The sequence below is a fragment of the Vigna umbellata genome, chromosome 5 (genome assembly GCF_029865625.1).
Source record: "Vigna umbellata cultivar VRB3 chromosome 5, Vumbellata_1.0, whole genome shotgun sequence".
NCBI lineage: Eukaryota > Viridiplantae > Streptophyta > Magnoliopsida > Fabales > Fabaceae > Vigna > Vigna umbellata.
In genome coordinates, this window is record NC_142169.1 from 29173166 (window position 1) to 29193269 (window position 20104).

A 20104-nucleotide genomic window follows, 5' to 3' on the forward strand; every position below is an offset into this window, starting at 1 on the left:
TATAGTACAACAACAAAGGATAAGAGACAAAAACCTGAATTATTAGGAATTGGAAAGTATCTCGTGATGATCACAGTTTCTTCTTCGAAAATATAATAATGGTTATCTTGTTCGGTAGTCCCTTCCTGTCTGAGATGCAGCAAGGCTAAAATATGCAATAGTCTGCTCATTCTGCTATGATATTTGACGCTTTATCTTATTGTTTATTTTATTGGCAGCTTAAATACTGTCAGTTATGAGAGATACTGTAAAAAATTATAATAAAAATACCATTACAGCAGTTGAATAAGAAGAAGGATTATTAAAAGTAAAATGAGATTTTTGGTTATTATTATAAGTAAAATGAAAATAATTATAATTATTTAATAGTTCAGATGTATTTAATTTAAAATCTAACCCTTTTCTGAAGATGTTACATAATTTTTAATTAAAAATATAAGAAATATTTTAATTAAATACATTATTCAAAATTTCAATTTAATAACTGTTGTTAAATTTTTTTCCACAATAATTGAAAGTTATTCCTTAATAAATTTCATATATACATATATCTATCTATACTATCTAATACATATGTGAAACTATAATGATATAATTTATATTAACTATTACATCCTTTAGTAACTTTTAATTGAAAAATTGTTTTATCAAAATTTACAGAAAATATCTTTAAATTAAACCATGTTTATAAAAGAACTATATTACCTTAAAACTATTTGAAATTCCATTTTTATAAATTAAATTAACATAGTAACTTTTATAATACATAAAAATGTTGATAATTTGATTGATGGTTAAGATATGTGTTAGTATTTTGAAGTTGTTAAAAGAATAATTGATGTGGTGGAGAAAATGTAAAGATAGTGGAATGTAGAGAAAATGTAAAGATAATAGAATGTGAAAATAGTAGTTGGAAGAAGTGTTGCAGTTGTCTTTGTTGTGGTAGATGTTGGCTTCTTAAAATGGTAAAATTTATGGGTATTTATAGACCCATAAATTATTCTAGAACATGCTAGCCACAACTTATGTCAAATGTTTTAGATTTTTACTCATGTAGAATGTTCTTGATTTTATTTTTCCTATCTTAGGCTTTTCTAGAATATTCTAGAACTTTTATTACATTTTAGTACTTTTATCTTAGGATTTTTTATATTCTTCTAGAATTTGCATTAGACTTTAATACTTTTCCTTAATACAAATTTGGTAACTCCAAGCATAGTGCTTAGTAGTTCAAATCTTGGTCGTGATAGTGCCTCCATAAAAGTATCTGCAATCTTGAATCAAATTTGTTTAATTGTCTCTTCATCTCCAATGAAATGATATTTAATGGTTATGTGTTTTGTTCTTTGATGATGGACTATATTTTGTGCTATTGCTATTGTTGATTTGTTGTCATAAAAGATAATAATCAGTTCATCTTGTGCTTCACCCATTTCTTCAAGTATTCTTCGTAGCCATATGCTTGACTCGTGGTTTCAGCAGCATCTACATACTCTGCTTTTGCTGTTGATTGTGTCACAATTGCTTGCTTCTTTAATGTCTAAGATAAAATAGTTGATCTTAGTGAGAAAATGTATCCTGACATACTCTTCATGTTTTCCATCGATCATGCCCAATCACTATCTGTGTAACCAATCATCCTTGAGTTAGTCATGGTTTTGTACCATATACTAAACTCATTTGTGCCTTGTAATTATTTTTCCTACTCCATAATGAATCTGACTTGGCTTGTGCATGAATCTTGATAGAAGACTTGTAGCATACATATTGTCTGGTCGTGTGGGTGTGAGATATAAGAGACTTCCAATTAAACTCATGTAGCATGATGCATCTGCTTCTTGTGTTCCATCATCTTTTTTGTAGCTTTTCGTTTACCACAACAGATTAATGACATAAATGACTTTGAACTAAACTAAAAATAAGGAAATAAATGCAACGAGAGACTATTTTTGGATGGATTAGAAAAGAAACGTGAATAAGGAGTTGCTTAGAAGAAACATACACAATGTGCTCTTGGTGTTACTAGATTTTAGTAATTTAATACAGACTAGATATAGATCATCTCTTTATTGACTCATATAAGTTATGCGGGACGGGCCTAAGCAGGCTAAAATACTCAGGACACCTTATACTACTTTTTATTATAGATCTATAAACACTTTTTAGTATAGGTCTATAAGTTGACTTGTACATTTTTTCTCCGTATTTTTATCATAAGTTTAGAAATAAAATGAAACTCCAAATTAATCTTCCAACATTAAGCATTCCTGCTCTTTATCAACTAATTTAAACTACTCTTATCCATGTACAATAATCTTATTTTCAAAATAGTCTTGATTTTAAAATATTATTATTTTAATGAATTTTTTAAAATGTGATATATCAATATATGTTGCAGGTTGTAACTTTTTTGAAAATCAAATTAATTTAGAATGTAAAAGGATATTTCAGGTTTTATTTTGAAAATCGGATGCTAATTTGTATATTGATTACAATTTCAATCCCTTATTTCAATCATTGCATTAGTCATTTAATAGCAGTAACCAAGATTATTGGAATTAATTGTAGTTGATCCTTAAATTAGTCATTGTACTGTATGAGACTAGTACATGTCTACCGATCCATCAACCATATAGGAAATTAACCCCAACAAAAATCACGACTCAATTGATCGAATGGTCGAAATACTCACTTCCATCACCGGTCTAAACGTATTATTCACATATTAACAAAGTAAAAACATGTTTAGATGATATTGGATCGCAATTGGGTCAATCCTATTCAAAGACCCATTACAGAATTTATAAATACAAAAATAAGATAAGAAGGTAAGTGATTGTATTTATTGGACATTTAAAACTTAACTAACCGGTGGATAATACAAAACTAATTTGAGAGAGTACTTTACCAGGTATCTACCCCTCCTCGGATTTGAATCGTTTGTGAAAGTGTGGTTCTCGACCCTACTTAGTGAAATAGTCATCAAATATATTAATGACTAATCCATAAATTTGAAGCCGAAAGGTTGGAGGGAACAAGACAATCCATCTCATCTTTTTTGGAAGTTCAAGAATTTGATGCCATAGGAAAAAACAAACAAGAAAAGGAGAACCCAGGCTACGTGAACAATAACAACCACTGGGAGGAAGTGATGGTCATAACCAAAGGTTTTCTTAAGCAGTTCCTTCAGCGCCATGTTTTCAGCTCCTGGGATTTCCACTTCTGCATTTTCATCACCAAGTTGAGAGGTAACAATGCCATACAGTGTCCAAGCATTAGGAGTAAGCCAATAGTACCATCTCCACCATATAGGAATTTGCTGTAACATTTAGGAGAAACATAGTTTCGATATAAACAAACCTAGTTTCCAACATTATATATTATGAATTAATATATGAAAATAGTAGCTATCGTACCGTCCTAGGAATGACAAAGCCAGAGAACGTGTTCCAGATGGATAAGAAGAAGGTATTGCAAATGGCTGCAACTTGGAAACTCGGTGTTAGGGCAACAATCATCATCCCATATAGTGTGTAGTAGATCAAACAAACGAGCATGAAGTAGTAAAATGAAAAAACTTTGGCCGCTCTCCATTCAAACCCAATCAGGGAGTAGATTATGACACTGAAGAGTGTAGTTTGAATAGCGTTGTAAATTGTCTCCACTGCCACCTACGAAATCAGTTAGTGCAATAGCTTACATAAGAAATCTACGAAGGGAATCTGTGTCTCACAAAGATACATAAACTTACTAACAAAACACAATTTGGATTTGTAACTTTCTCTTTAAAATCAACAGAGTTATGCCTTGTCTTGTGAATTTCTACCTGACTAATTGCATAGGTCAATGTTGAATACATCCCTGCTGCTCTTTCACGATACAATACGGTTCTTTCTATGTCAACAATTGGCTGCACTCCCATAGTGTTCTGGGTTCCAAGGAACATCACAGCTGTATACATGGCTCCTAGAAGATCCCATACATCTTGTTGCTTTTTTCTGGCCATCAATTTAATTAGTTTTGCAACATAAATAGTTAATATGAACTTGAACTTCAGTTTATCTTTCCAAGGCCATAAGAATATCAAATACACTTGTAATAAACTATTAATTAACTTACATATTTTTGGCTTTATTCAGGAAAATTAGACCAAAGAGTAACGCAATGGATATTGTGAAGAAGAATCGAGTGCTATTGTAGGAAGGATTTCTCCAATAAGACCAATACTGTTTCCAAAAACAAGCCTTGCACTGCACAAAGAATGACTGGGAATATTTGGTTGGGAAGTGCAAGTCATTGGAACCTGATGGTGGAGTACTGAGTTCTTTGATAAGCTCTTGATTATTTCTGTAGAAAGTATAAAGAAAATAAAGTTACTATTTGTAAAGCTAGAGTTTTCGTAACTATAGTAATAAATCATAGGAAAAGGCTTACAGGTAAAGAGTAGAGTTAGCGTAAATCTCCGAAAAATCTATGCCAAGTTGAGCTTCATATGAAGGAGTGCTAATTTCAAGCATCCACGTTGCAGGATTACAGCCATCGTTGATTCTTGGAACCCCTGGAATAGCCTACAGAAAACATTCATTTATATATTTAAGTAAGAAAATATTGCCACTGAAATTATAAGCTGCCCATTCAGAGAATAAAGCAAAGGTATATTGATATCATAGCTCCATTAAAATGACAGACAAAAAATTTCAATACTTCAAAATATTCTATGAGCTGCTGTGAATGATAACCAAGAGGTCCAGCATAGATAACTTGTCCTCCCCTTTTCATTAAAAATAACTGCAATAAAGAATAAATAAAATTTGAACATGTTAATTATGTCAGAAAAACAATCACCTAAAGCGATCAAATTTACATATGAACTCTAATAATTTCATATTACCAATTTACCTCATCAAAAGCTTCAAAAATGTCTATGCTTGGTTGATGAATTGTGCACACAACGGTTCTGCCAGTGTCCACTGTGTTTCTCACAGTTCGAATAACAATAGCTGCGGCTCTAGCATCAAGACCAGATGTTGGCTCATCCATGAAGATAATTGAAGGGTTGGCAACCAATTCTACCGCAATTGTAAGTCTCTTCCTCTGTTCAATTGATAGACCGTTTATGCCTGGAAGCCCCACAAGAGCATCTTTGATTGATTTAAGCTCAACCAACTCCATAATTTCTTCAACAAACATCTGTATCATCAGAAAAAATTGAAATAATTACAAGTATTAGCCTTACTATTTACTAAATTCATAATGGCCAAGAAAAATATAACAATTTAAGGTTGTCTTCACACACCTTTCGCGTCTGTGTATTGACATCTGAAGGAAGGCGAAGCCATGCAGAAAATAATAGTGATTCATAGACAGTAACATTCGGAGAATGAATGTCATTCTGCTCACAATAACCACTGACACGAGCAAATGTTGCTTGGTTCTTTGGGTAACCTGATATGCTAATACTTCCTTCGATGTATCCACCTGTTTTTCTTCCAGCTAGTACATCCATAAGGGTTGTCTTTCCAGCACCACTAACACCTATAAGTGCTGTCAATACTCCTGGTCTAAAAGCACCACTTGCATCATGCAGTAGTTGAAGTCTATCTTCATCGATTCCTTCACTTTTCATTTCCTGATAAACATAAAGCAAAACCAAAAGTATGAGGGAAGAATTAATCACATGAAAGTGATATTACAATATTATTTGAAGATATTCATTCACTTACGGCTGGCATGTCTACATAGTAGTTAACATGATTGAACGCAAGTGAAAGAGGTTGAAACGGCATGACCATTCCTTTTCTTCTTTCTCGATGAGAAGCATTTCTTACTGCCATGTCTATTCCCTGACCTCCTGTTTATCAAAAGGACAGAGTATTGAATAATTGAATCAATCAATAATTTGAATTGCTTGAGAATAGCAATCCATTATTCTTTTCAAAAATTGATGCAAGGTCATGAAAAAAGTTATACTCAGTTTAAAAACTCAAACTATTTAACAGAATAGTGCGACCAAAAACATGAATGTCAATGAAATACAATATGTAAGAACGAAACCCAGACAATTTTTAAGTAGCAATGAAATACACTTGAATGAGCAAGAAATACCTTCATTCTTCTTGTCATCTTCATCCGTGATGAATGCTTTTGAATCACCAATAGCTGAAAATTTTGTTTGATTAAAATGGTTCGGCAGTGTTGAAAATTCCATTCATTTATAGTGTATTAAAATCTACAGATATATGTTACCATTCAAATAGGTCAATGCAACAATGCAGAGAAGGTTGAAAAGAAGAATAAAACCAAACAACGCTCCGATGCATATCCAAAACCAGTAATCTTCAGTGTAAAAGCCTCGAGACTTGAGAAGCACTTCTCCAACTGTAGGTGCATCAAATCTAGAGTCTGTATTTGGCTGAAAATAAAACATATTTGACAACTCTTGGAGTTAATGGAATTAATTTAGACTCCGAATTTGTTTTTGTATTTGAAAGTATGTAACATGGGCAATGAGAAAAAAGAAAACATTTCTTACTTTACTCCATCTTTCATCTAAAAATTCATTTAGTACCAAAGCATTCTGACCATAACTCATGGGAGAAACATAGTAACCCCATTTCAACCATGGTTTGATATTATCTGCAGGCATGAAAGATGAGTAGGAAACAAAACAATTCAATCTCAATGTTTTTATTTTACTGACATACATATATCTAAAAGATTAAGAAATGAATGACGATGTCTCACTTTTTGAGACAACAAATCCTCCAAGCACAAAGACTAGTTGATATATCAAACCACTCAGTATGTTAGAAGTAACGTATGTTCTTCCGATTACACCAACCAGCCGGAATAGAGAGATAGCCATCTGATGGACGCCAAACAGTGCCAATAGTTGTTTGAAAAATCTGATGAAACAGAATGATTGGTGTGAGTTTTAGAATTTTTCATTTTGAAAAATAATAGCCAAAGCAGGAAAAGGAAGGAAGCAAACCCACAGGACCTGCTAGCTGAAGGAGCAAATCCAATTGTGTAGTATGTGAGAACAATCCATACTGTTGATTCCACGAAGGAAATGGGGATCCTGAGAACCCATATAGGTAAGGCAAAAGCCCATGCAGGGTAAAACATGAAATCCCTTTGTTTGAAAAAGACAGGAAGCCTTGAAACAATCATGGCTTGTTCTGAGAACCCATTGAACATTATGTTCACCAGAGAAAAGAACAGTGCTCCAAAGAACTTTCCCCCATCTTCAACTGTGCCCACTGGCATTTCAACTCTAAGGAACAGAGTAAAGCCTAGAATAGACAACACAACTAACTGTATTATCCTGAATACGTACACAAACATGTCACGTTTCATAAGCAACCATTCTCTTGAGAAACAAGCCTTCAATAGTTCCCAACTTGATATACCATACTTGTCTTTAACTAAGGCTGCTCGGTGGGTTTGCCTCTTATCATAAGGAACCTTAAACTCAGTATCAAGCTGTTCTCCTACGTGAAACAAATGGAAAGACTCGGCAAATTCTGGAACTGAAACATACCTATATGGTTCATCCTTTCTAAACCAATACTGTTGCTGATCTTTCTTAGACGTTACTTCTTGTAGAAAGTCAGCAACTCCCTTTCTAGGAGGACATTTGAAACCCATGTTTTGAAAGAACTGTAGCACATGTTGACGTGGACCTTGGTACACAATGTAACCTTCTGAAAGTAGGATGATGTCATCAAATAGTTCGTATGTCTCTGGTGGTGGTTGGAGAAGAGATATGACCATGGTTTCATCCATTATATGAACCATTTGGCTCATGAACTTGCATATCTGAAAGGTGGTGGAACTGTCCAGTCCTGTTGATATTTCATCCATTAAAAGTGCTTTTGCCGGTCCTACTAGCATCTCCCCTGCACCCAGTTACAATTGAAGCAGTAGGTAATAGTAAATATACAAGCTGTTAACAGCACTATTTTTTACACTAATTGAACTAAATCATTTTTAATTTAATAATTTTTATGTATTTTACTTTTGATTCTATCATTTTGTGAAGAATAAGTATGTGATGTAATTGACCTGCTGTGACACGCTTCTTTTGTCCACCTGAGATGCCCCTTCTCATGTTATTACCAACCATGGTTTCAGCACATATATCCAATCCAAGTATCTGTTAGAGCACCAGAGAAGTACGTGTAAAAACAAAAAAAAATATATATATATAACTTTTGTTCCTTACGTAAATTTATTCATTTTTTAATCAAAAGAAAATAAAGAATAATTGTTTTCTAAGATTAAATACAATTAAGGATTTCTGACCAATAATATGAGTATCTACTTTGGATTTCAATTCTTATTATCAAATACCCAAATCTGTGTGTTTGTTTTTTTTTTACCATCCATTTTAATCATGTTTATTTATGAGCTATCTGAACTAAAACTAACTTTTCTTTTCGAATTACAGAAAATTAAAAAAAAAATCTATTTTGTATTAAATAGTTGAAAAATTAACTCAAATTTAATAAATTAAAAATGTATTTAAGTTTACTTATTACTTTTTGCTTTCTTTATTATAAATAAAACACGTTTTAGAATAAATTGTTGATTTTCATAATAAAAAAGTTATAACTTTTATGCAATTTAGATTTATTTTGCTTATGTATTCTATTAAATATTAAATATTACACGTATTTATGTTTTTTTAATGAATAGTGAGTACAGCCCTTTAAATCATTAATAAATGACAATTAATTTGGTTCGTCAGAATGATTTTTTTAATTTAACAATTATTTTATTGATTTTAACGATGATGTTAGAATACGGAATTGCTTACATAAATTTGTCACCAATAAATTTAACATGAATATATCTGTATTCAACTTATAAAGAGAGTTATTACATAAATAGTTTTTTTTATTTTATTTTGAAGCATCCATATTAAAATATTACTTTTATCAATAAGTAACTTATAAAACCTCTCATTCAATACACTAGTTGAAGTAATTTTTTTATGCGAAAGATAAGTGGAGAAAATATGAAGTTAGGCAACAAAATTACAAACCTTCAGAACATAATCTGTTTGCAAATTGGTTTTTTGACCAGATATGACGGTAGCCTTCATAAATGCATCAATGTCAGGATCAGGTTTGATTCCTTTTTCTTTCTCCCGTCGTAGAAGTTCTTCTAACATTTCATACCTCGTCCCAACACCTAGACAACGTGCTGTAAAATCTAATGTTTCTCTCACTGTCATTTCTCCATAGTGAATATCATGTTGCCCAATGTAGGCACAAGTTTTTCTACCAACAAATTCATTAAGCTCATGCCCACAATAACTTACTCTCCCACGAACCTGATCATCGTAATATAAATTTACAGTAAAAAAAACAAAAACAAATTACACCTGAGATGATTAGAACGAAGAAGAAATTATTTAAGTAAATTCATTAGAACCAAACAAAGATATGAAACCAGACAGTGAACCTTTAAATCTGGGTCAAGCTTCCCTGCAAGGGCTAGAAGTAATGTTGTTTTCCCTGCACCTGGAGGACCTAGAAGTAGGGTCATCCTGATATATAAATTACCATATGTTATTATTATATAAAACAAGAATAAGTCTTAAATTCCATTAAATAAATAGTAAATAAAAAATAGAAAATCTACTTCGTAAATATAATTTATTTCGGAATAAAAAATATTCATCCATCTTTAGAAACTGGCAATTAATATATATTTTTAGTTTAATATATTCTCACAAAATGATGAATGTACCTTGATGGTTTCACAATTCCACTAACATCGTTTAGAATACGAATTTTTCTCTTCTTGGAAGGTGAAAGGCCAACCAATCCCAGAATCGTCTATATCAAGCACCACAAATGAAATCCAAAATAAATATTATAAAAAATATCACAAAATCGAATTTAACTAAAGCTTAGGCACGTTAACAACTTTAAAATGTATGGTATTAAAGCTAATCTAATATAAAAGATTTCCTTAAAGATAAAAAGAAAAAAAAGTAATACAATGTATGTGATATATTTGTAAACAAAATTATAGAAGGTAAGTATCATAACTATGATTTGGAGAGAAAAAAAACTGTTTCTTCCAATATATTTCGGTTCTAGATTTTAGAAAAACAAATGAAACTTAAGTACCTCAAAAGTGTCGAGAGCAACATTAAGCAGGGTAGGAAGTGATCTATTTCCAACATGAACATTTCCCTCCACTGATAGATTCTCGTATCTGATTTCAATTTCTGGAATTCTAATCCCCACTCTGCATGATAACAATTCTCAACAAAGTCAGGAAAAAAAAAAGTGGCTATAAACAATATTGACCACTTAATAACATTGGAAGCTGAAACATCAAAGAATATTAACAATAACACTGATAATAATATGATGATGATGATGATGATGGTAATGACAGATAAAAATAACCTATCAATTCTATCTCGAAGTTTACGAAGAAATTTCTCATTATCATCATCGACAAATTTGAGTACACTGTCTAACAGATGCTTTTTGTCTTGCAACCTAAGATGAGCGACATCAACTTGACAATCTAGAACCTTTCCATTGTCAAGCACTACCCTCAACAACCCTGTTCTTATGCGGTCTAGCGTAGGTAAACGCTCGATCGCAGCCCATTTGAGATCCTCCTCATTGTCTTCTTCCTTGCTGCGTCCACTCCTTAACAATGGAGATGACGTCCAACTCTGTTCGTAACCCAACGAAGGCCAGCTATGGCGATGCTTTTCTCCCATCACCAAACCATTTCTCGCAGATGTTGATGCCATTAATTTTCAAGAATGATAAGCCTGTTACATATATAGAAGAGATTCAAAAATCACACTGCATGTTTTATAACCTTGATGGTTTTATAAAAGTGAATAAAAGAGACCAAACAGTGTGCACGTGTCAAATAGGTATAGCTATTAACTTACGAGAAATGTTGACCGTTCTTTGAACTTTAATACTGACAGCGTGAATCTCCTTGATCAAAAGTAGATAATAATTACACTGACAAAAACGATGACTCTTTAAATATATCTCGCTTGAACATGATAGAGACACCTTATATATAATTTTATCATGAAAATAATAATAGGTTTTAATAGAGATTAGATTAAATGCTAATATTTTTAATTTTCGAAATCAATGTTTTATGACGATTTTAAAAATCCATATATAATAATATAGTTAACCTTTATTAAATTCATTTAGATTAAATAAAGTTATATTCAGAGAAGGAATTGATATATATAAAATACCACTAAATAATTAAAAAAAGTTATCGGCACAATATTAATTAACAAGATTTCAGTGGATTTAATCTGTTCAATTCCTATAATTTTAAAAATTTACATAAATTCCGTATAAATCACAACAAAGACAACATTAGAATAATTTAACAAGGTTGGTAAGTTTTAGATATCAAAAACGTGCAATTTATCGTTTCCAACCAGAAGTTTAATTAGTTCAAATTACATAATATATTACTATATTATATGTACATAAAATAAATAAATTAAAGCTGTTTTTCAGCCAATTCTCTCTCTAAAATCCATACATGTCTTCTCATTTTCTTATGTATTTGCATGTAATGAAAAAAATCTTATGAATCCCTCAATTAATAACATTGCATACTTGATCAACACTTTCACTTCAATTGATAAATGCAATTGTTTATTGAATTCATCAATACCTTCACAGTAACTTTTAGAATATCAAACTTTTATTGTCAATGGCATTTATTCATCTACATTTAAAGACTATTTTTTTCACATACAACACATGTAAACTTAACATTTTGTACGTTAGAGAATTATACATGTAAACAAACTTTACAATAATTAGAGTAATCCTTGTCTAGTTTGACCAAAATTTTCTCTATCCAATTAAAAAAAATACTGACCAACTTTTGATGAAAAATAACGTTGTTCTTGTTCATTTAAAAATAATTCACGCAAATATCAATCAAAAAGTAATCACGACGAATGTTAATTAAAAAATATGTGTGGATGTTAATTAGAAAAACCTTCGCTAACGTCTATAAAAAATGAAATTATAATAAGAGAAACATGATCTCAACAATATCAACCAAGAATCATTCTTAATTAAAAAAAAATTTATTACCATTGACTAAAAAAAGAATAATGACAATATTGGTAAAAAATTATAACCAATACCGATCGAGAAATTAACTCAATCTATGTTAGCTAAAGAAAACTCCAAGTGACTTGGGCAAAAAGGAAACTCAATCATGTCAATCGAAAAATGTATATTAGTCAGATCACGATCACATGAATACTATATATCTATATATATCAATGTTAAGTTATTGATTGAAAATGAACATTGAGGGTATTTTATTATAGAAAAAAATAAAGGATGAAAATAGAAATGAAATATTAATAAATAAATTAAGTTTTTACATATTTAGTAGCATAAAAATAGGTAAACAAATAGAGAGAAAAGTATCTTAAAATATTAAGCTGTTTATTTATTTTTTCTTGATTAAAATAATATAATTATGTGATCTCAATAACTGAATGATTAATTAATAGAGTGAGGACCAAATGAACAGATTATTATGCAGGGAGGAATTTTTATATTAATTGAAGGAAGCACAGGTTGCTAGAGCCATGACGACGTTAAGCAATTATTAATAAAAACGAAACAAAATAGTCCATCCACATCATGCATGCCTTGTAGGCTTTTGGAATGTTATTTTAAAGGTCCCCTATTGAGTACTCTCAGAGGTAAAACTACTCTCATTTGAAACTACTTTCTCATGCACTCGCCTATTTACATACTCTACTAATATTAGTCAAAGTGCAGATTCCAAACTAATGTAATAAAACTGATATGATATGACTTTGCTGAGGCTATCTTTTTTGGAAATTAAGAAATTTGATGCCATAGGAAAAAACGAACAGGAAGAGGAGAACCCAGCCGACATGAACAGCAGCAACAACCGGAAGGAAGTCATACTCAAAACCAAAGTTTTGTTTGAGGAATTCCTTCAGTTCCATGTTTCCATTACCTGGTATCTCCAATTCTGCAGTTTTGTCACCTAGTTGTGAGGTAATTAGGCCATACAGTGTCCAAGAAATAGGTGAAGCCCAATAATACCATCTCCACCACACAGGAATTTGCTGTGTAACATTTAGCAGAAACAAAATTAGATTTGTATACAAAAAGGAGAGTCATTTCCAGAACTAATTAAATTATGAATTCCATGTCAAAATGACAAATCGCTTACCATCCTGGGAATGACAAAGCCAGAGAACAAGTTCCAGAAACTCATGAAGAAGGACATGCAAATGGCAGCCACTTGGTGACCCGGTGTCAGTGCTACAATCATCATCCCATACAATGTGAAGTACATAAAGCTCATGAACATGTAGAAGTAGAACCAACAGAAGTTTGTTGCCTTCCAATCAAACCCAATCATTGAGAAAAGCAGAAGAGCATAAATGGCTGTTTGAATTGCATTATAAATTGCCTCTATTGCCACCTACATAATCAATGAAGTGTCACATGAAGATTTTTCGTTTCCAGAACAGCATAAGCTAGCTTCAATAACTAAAAGAAAATGGATTTATTAGTTTTTTGTTGAATTTATCAAAAGGGTGTCTCTATGCCACTCTTCCTTTGCTTTTGTACCTGGCCAAATGCATAGGGCAATGCAGAGTACATCCCTGCTGCTCTTTCACGGTAGAAGATAGTTCTTTCAATGTCAACAACTGGTTGTACTGATGAAGCATTCATGGCTCCCAGAAACAACACAGCCGCGTACATGGCTCCCAAAAGATTTCCTAAATCTTGTTGTTTATGGCTGCCATCAAAATGGAATAGTAACTTCAAATGCAAATTTTGTTGTGAAAGACTGACTTAATAGACAAGTTTGGTAACATACGTTTTATGGGCTTTATGCCAGAAAATCGCGCCAAACATGAATCCCTCGACTATTGTCATGAAGAATCGGACACCGTTATACTGAGGATATCTCCAGTAAGACCAATATTGTTTCCAGAAGTTAGCTTTGCACTGAACAAAAAACGATTGGGAATACTTGGTTGGGAAGTACAAATCTTTGGAATCTGGTGTTGGAGTACTAAGCTCCTCAATTAGCTCTTGGTTCCTCCTGAAGAAAAGTACAGAGAAAACAGATAGTTACTAAGACAGAATTATTGTAACATGAACTCAAATACTAAAAAGGTAACATAAATAAAGCATGAAAAATCATACCTGTAAAGGGTAGACTTAGCATAAATCTCTGCAAAATCTACCTCAATATTAGCCTCAACTAAAGTAGAGCTGATATCAAGCATCCATGTGGCAGGATTAGTACCATCCTTGATTTTTGGAACACCTGGGACAGCCTGAAATATATGCACAATAGATATAATTATATGAAACCTTTTCTGATTTAAATAAAAGAACCCAGTGCTGCAAAAGTGTGAAGCAAGGTAAGGTTGATCTCAAAGAAAATATACACATAGAAATGCTTCAATACTCACTTCAAAATATTCTATTAGCTTATGTGAGTGGCGACCAAGAGGTCCGGCATAGATAACCCGTCCTCCTCTTTTCATCAACAAAAGCTGCAATAAAAAAAACAAAGTTATATGCAATATTCTTCCAAAGAAATAGCACACACACTCTATAGCCTATACAGTCCACACTTACCTCATCAAAAGCTTCAAAAATGTCTATACTTGGTTGATGAATCGTGCACACAACGGTTCTGCCAGTGTCCACAGTGTTTCTCACAGTTCGCATAACAATAGCAGCAGCTCTAGCGTCAAGGCCAGACGTTGGTTCATCCATGAAGATGATTGAAGGGTTGGAAACCAATTCTACAGCAATGGTAAGCCTTTTCCTTTGTTCTGTTGATAGACCATCTACTCCTGGAAGACCCACAATTGCATCTCTTATGAGATTAAGCTCAACCAATTCCATAACTTCTTCAACAAACATCTGTGTATCCGAACAGAATAAAATATAATTAAAAATATTATCATTAAAAATTTAATTTATTCATAATGGCCGAGAAAATATAATCTTTTAGTTTATCCCCCACGTACCTTTCGTGTTTGTGCATTTACATCTGAAGGGAGGCGAAGCCATGCTGAAAATATTAGTGATTCATATACAGTAACATGTGGAGAATGAATATCGTTCTGTTCACAATAACCACTGACACGAGCAAATGTTGCTTGGTTCTTTGGGTATCCTGAGATGCTAATACTTCCTTCGATGTATCCACCTGTTTTTCTTCCAGCTAATACATCCATAAGGGTTGTTTTCCCAGCACCACTAACACCCACAAGTGCTGTCAATATGCCAGGTCTAAAAACACCACTAACATCTTGTAGTAGTTGAAGTCGATCACCTTTGATTCCTCGACTCCTCATTTCCTGATGTAATGTAGAAAGCATAAAAACAAAAACAGAACATTTACTATGAAGAAAAATGAACAGGCTTGAATTAAATTCAACTATTTATGACAATTTTGAACAACATATAAAAGCATTTATTTTACAAGAACAATTAACATGACATAAGATTTGAAAAAGAGGTTTTATATTTAATCTGTTGTGTATTCAAGAAAGCTAAGCTATTAATTAATTCAAAGTGTTTGTAACGTGATTGAGTGATGTTACATGAGCAAAAAGATATGGAAATTTTTTGTTATCATAGCATGTATGGAAGTGAAAGCACTTTCTGGAATTCAGTGACTTACTGCAGGCATATCTACGTAGTAGCTTATATGGTTGAAGGCAAGTGAAAGAGGTTGGAAAGGTAGAACCATTCCTCTTCTTGGTTCTTGGTTCGAAGAAGTAGCAATTTCTGAAGAACTTCTCACTGCCATGTCTGTACCTGCTATTTTCAAAACAATCAGCAACGCGAAAGGAAAGGTGTCTGTCACTGAATTGCACGAGAACAACTTGCAACTACACATTTTCCTAAATAACAATAAGATGCACTTGGTTGAAAGGTTTGAGAACCTTCAAGGATTTGCCGTTTAGAGGATGACTTCTTATTCTTTTCGTCACCTTCATCCGCGATGACTGTTTTTGAATCTCCAAAACCTGAATGGTTGGTATTAAAGGTATTTATCAGAGGTGCAAAGTTTACTAAATTAAAGACAGGAAATCAAAAGGGTGTAACTTACTATTGAAATAAGTCAAAGACAAAATGAATAAGAGGTTGAAGATAATAGAAAACCCAAGCAAGGCTCCAATGCAGATCCAAAACCAATATTCTTCTGTAAAGAAGCCTCTAGATTTGAGAAGCGCCTTTCCAACTGTAGGTGCATCAATTCTAGAGTCTGTATTCGGCTGTAAAAGATAAAGAAAAACGATGTTTAACAATGCTTAAAGTTCATAGAATATAATCAACCACCGCCTGAAACAAATTCATCTTGATGTCTGCAAGTATGTAACCAAGCTATGAGAAAAATGAATTCTTACTTTACTCCATCTTTCGTCTAGGAATTCATTCATTACTATGGCATTCTGACCATACATCATAGGAGATAAATAATAGCCCCATATCATCCATGGCTCAATGTCATCTACAAACACCAAAAGAAAACATGTTGCAATAGTTCTAACTAAAAAAGAAGAATTAAGAAAAGCTTAACATATTTTGATCCTACTAAAGCTTCACTAAACTAAGAGATCTATCCAAAATTAAGAAGTGTCAACGACTTACCTTTGGAAATAATAAAACCTCCAAGCACAAATATCAATTGTAGGGCCAAGGTACCCAGTGTATTAGAAACAACTAGTGTTCTACCAGCTGCGGCAATAAACCGAAATAGAGAGAGAGCCATCTGATGAACGCCAAAAAATGCCAAGAATTGTCGGAAAAATCTGATGAAACAAAGGGAAAAGTGTTGATTAAGAAATTTTTATCATTCTAGTTTAGGAAAGTTTGAAAATTTGGTTGAAGTTGCTTTTCAATGCCAAACTGTAAAATCGTGTTTATTACCTGCTAGCAGAAGGAGCATATCCAATTGTGTAATACGTAAGGATAACCCATATCCCTGATTCCAAAAAGGACAGAGGGATCTTGAGAAGCCAAATAGGCAAACCAAATGCCCATCCAGGGTAGAAGTTGAAATCCCTTTGTTTGTAAAAGACAGGAAGCTTAAAAACAGTCATAGATAGTTCTGCCATCCCATTAAACATCACGTTTACTAGACTAAAGAACAATGCTCCATAGAATTTTTGTCCATCACTAACTGTTCCTACTGGCATTTCTGTTTTAAGGAACACAGTAAATGTAATAATAGACATGATTGTTATCTGTGATGTCTTGAATATGTAAACGAAAGCACTGCGCTTCATAAGTAGCCATTCTCTTGAAAAACATGCCTTCAATAGCTCCCAGTTTGTTATACCGTACTTGTCTTTCACTAAGGCAGCAGGGTGGGTTCGGCTCTTATCGTAGGGAACCCCAAGCTCAGTAGCAAGTTCCTCTCCTATGACAAAGGAATTAAAAGCTTGCACAAATTCAGGAACTGAAACATATCTGTAAGGTTCATCTGTTTTTGACCAATATTGTTGCTGGTCTTTCTTGGATGTCACTTCTTGTAAAAAATCAGCAACTCCTTTTCGCTCAGGACACTTGAAACCAGTGTATTCAAAGAACTCTAGCACATTATCACGTGGACCTTGGTAAACTATTTGACCTTCTGAAAGTAGGATAATGTCATCAAAGAGTTCAAAGGTCTCTGGTGCTGGTTGTAGAAGAGAAACCACCATGGTTACATCCATTATGTGAACCATTTGCCTCAAGAACTTGCATATCTGGAAGGTGGTGGAACTGTCTAACCCTGTTGATATTTCATCCATAAATAGTGCCTTTGCTGGTCCTACCAGCATCTCCCCTGCATCCATTTGCAATTAAAATAGATATTATAAACTAATAGATAATCACATATTTTTTAAGGAATGAACCTCTAACATATAACATGAATTAGTTTAAATCTTTAATTATATTACGTGTGATATTAAAACTTTGTTTTATTGGTTGTGCAACTACTAACAAAAAGTTAACCTGTTGTTACTCGCTTCCTCTGTCCACCAGATATGCCTCTTCTCATTTCATCTCCAATCATAATCTCAGCACAAATATCCAACCCAAGTACCTGTCAGAATATAATAGACGACAGCTTATATACAAGCGGGAAAATAAATTCATATGGAGAATGTTTATAATTTAAAGCGGAGACACCAACCTTGAGAACATAATCTGTTACCAAATTGGTTTTTTGACCTGATAATGCTATAGCCTTCATGAATCCATCAATCTCAGGGTCTGGCTTTATTCCTGCTTCTCTCTCCCTTCTCGACAGTTCCACCAATGCTTCATACCTTGTGCCAATACCTAGACAACGTCCTGAAAAATCTAATGTCTCCCTCACAGTCATTTCTCCATAGTGAATGTCGTGTTGACTAATATAAGCACAGGTTTTTTGTGGAACAAATTCATTTAGCTCGTGCCCACAGTAAGTGACTTTCCCAGACACCTGATCACATCTCAACATAAAGCTCACTTCATGTTAAAAAAACTTACACATGATATGATGTATGATTGAAGAAAACTGATTTGTAAGCAGAAGAATGAGAACAAACCCTTAAATCACGATTAAGTTTCCCTGCAAGTGCCAAAAGCAATGTTGTTTTCCCAGAACTTGGAGGTCCCAAAAGGAGAGTCATCCTTAGATAAGCACCAAATAAAAGTCAAATATGGTAATAAAAAAATCATAAAAATTGTCTGATGCTACTGGGAGTCAAGATCCTCCCTCAATTAATGAAAGAGTTCATAAAAGTAATTTTCTTCTTTGTAGAACTTGGTTTTCCAGAGGAAATAATGCTAAATACAGCACAATCAAGATCAATCCATCATTGAAACCAAATTTAGATTTTTTTTTAGTCTAAATCTACCCCAAAACTAGTTCAAGGGTGAGGTTTGTCTCTTATTGAATAGTTTTAGAGTGAGGTTTGTAAAACTCGACTTCTGTAGGCATCTGATCGATAAAGACTCGATAACAGGCATATTAAAAAGAATCATTAGAATTCTAAGAACTTCTGAAAAACATTTTCGATGTTATTCTGGTGAAACTTTTGATAAAATTACCTTGACGGTTTAACGATCCCACTAACATCTTTAAGAATCTGAATTTCCCTCTTCTTGGACGGTGCAAGGTGAAATAATCCCAGAACACTCTGCCGTGTGTAAACAAGATAATCAGACAAAGCATTAGTATAGTAGCAGTAGCCATAGCACTGAAATCCAATGCAGAAATCGGCTTATTTTTGAATCCCAGAACAAAAGTCTTCAATTAGAAACAAACAAACAAGTACCTCAAAAGCATTGAGAGAAACATTAAGCAGGGAAGGGAGTGCTCTATTCCCATCATGCACATCACCCTCCACCGATAAATTCTCGCACCGAACTTCAATCTTCGGAATTTCGATCCCCACTCTACAATAAAACAAACACAAACCAGGTCAGATGATAATGACAGAGAGAAACAACGACATATAACTAAATAAACAGTAACGTTAGCCATGCACCTATCGACTCTGTCTCGAAGTCTGCGTAGGAATTTCTCATTATCTTCCTCGACAATCTTGAGTATGCTGTCGACCAAGAGCTTCTTGTCGGGTAAGCAAAGGTTCGAAATATCGACTTCATCGAGCACCACATTTCCATCGTCGAGCACGTGCTTGAGCACGCCTTTTTTCATGCGTTCAAAAGTTGGCAAGCGTTCTATGGCGGCCCATTTGAGCTCTTGCTCGTCGTCCTCGTGCGTGTGGCGACCACTCACATTAAACACGTCGGGCGCCGCCATCCACGCCTCCCGGAAGCTTCCCGTCGTCCAGCTCCGGCGACTGCTCACCGATGCCACCAAATCATCCCCCGCAAGTGCCGATGCCATTCGTTTAAACGGTATCTATATATCTCAGTGGTTGTTGTTATGAAAAATATGTGTGTATCGCATGGATCTTAATGACATGCAAATTGGTTCTTTGAGGAGTTGTTGAGATGCCCGGAGTTTGCAGACACTAGAAAAAGGTGAAAAGTTT

General features: G+C 33.5%; 2 protein-coding genes across 3 annotated transcripts; both read right to left on the reverse strand.

The window, feature by feature from the left end:
* Positions 1-2725: 2725 nt before the first annotated feature.
* Positions 2726-10789, reverse strand: LOC124842451 (ABC transporter G family member 39-like). The gene is made up of 20 exons (XM_047318936.2): positions 10431-10789; positions 10146-10266; positions 9760-9848; positions 9472-9556; positions 9050-9340; positions 8068-8158; positions 7001-7901; positions 6745-6905; positions 6533-6636; positions 6247-6412; positions 6106-6159; positions 5724-5851; positions 5297-5629; positions 4900-5190; positions 4705-4788; positions 4435-4568; positions 4120-4347; positions 3827-3998; positions 3417-3671; positions 2726-3319 (listed from the first exon to the last, which is right to left on the reverse strand). Exons 1-20 carry the CDS (start codon positions 10787-10789, stop codon positions 3050-3052), a joined length of 4317 nt encoding a protein of 1438 aa, XP_047174892.2. The 3' UTR covers positions 2726-3049.
* A 1849-nt stretch (positions 10790-12638) lies between these two features.
* On the reverse strand, positions 12639-20104 carry LOC124842428 (ABC transporter G family member 39-like). Of its 2 annotated transcripts, none has more exons than XM_047318901.2 (20): positions 19592-20104; positions 19379-19499; positions 19152-19240; positions 18647-18731; positions 18250-18540; positions 18069-18159; positions 16998-17898; positions 16719-16879; positions 16475-16578; positions 16177-16342; positions 16010-16093; positions 15745-15881; positions 15086-15418; positions 14688-14978; positions 14519-14602; positions 14247-14380; positions 13915-14142; positions 13662-13833; positions 13258-13512; positions 12639-13150 (listed from the first exon to the last, which is right to left on the reverse strand). In XM_047318901.2, the coding sequence occupies exons 1-20, from the start codon at positions 19954-19956 to the stop codon at positions 12881-12883; spliced, it is 4362 nt and encodes a 1453-aa protein (XP_047174857.2). In that variant the 5' UTR covers positions 19957-20104; the 3' UTR covers positions 12639-12880. The 2 variants fall into 2 exon arrangements, with proteins under 2 accessions (XP_047174857.2, XP_047174856.2); XM_047318900.2 differs by having other exon boundaries at positions 15745-15884.

What these genes read in the sequence shown, in the direction of transcription:
- LOC124842451 (XM_047318936.2), bottom strand. Translation starts at nt 10,789, where the DNA reads ATGGCATCAACATCTGCGAGAAATGGTTTGGTGATGGGAGAAAAGCAT. An exon ending in AAAGAAGCGTGTCACAGCAG is followed by an intron (nt 7,902 to 8,067) that starts GTCAATTACATC and finishes AACTGGGTGCAG; the next exon opens with GGGAGATGCTAGTAGGACCG. An exon ending in GCTAACTCTACTCTTTACCT is followed by an intron (nt 4,348 to 4,434) that starts GTAAGCCTTTTC and finishes TACTTTCTACAG; the next exon opens with AAATAATCAAGAGCTTATCA.
- LOC124842428 (XM_047318900.2), bottom strand. Translation starts at nt 19,956, where the DNA reads ATGGCATCGGCACTTGCGGGGGATGATTTGGTGGCATCGGTGAGCAGT. An exon ending in AACTTAATCGTGATTTAAGG is followed by an intron (nt 18,541 to 18,646) that starts GTTTGTTCTCAT and finishes AGATGTGATCAG; the next exon opens with GTGTCTGGGAAAGTCACTTA. An exon ending in TGGCATAAAGCCCATAAAAC is followed by an intron (nt 13,834 to 13,914) that starts GTATGTTACCAA and finishes TTTTGATGGCAG; the next exon opens with CCATAAACAACAAGATTTAG.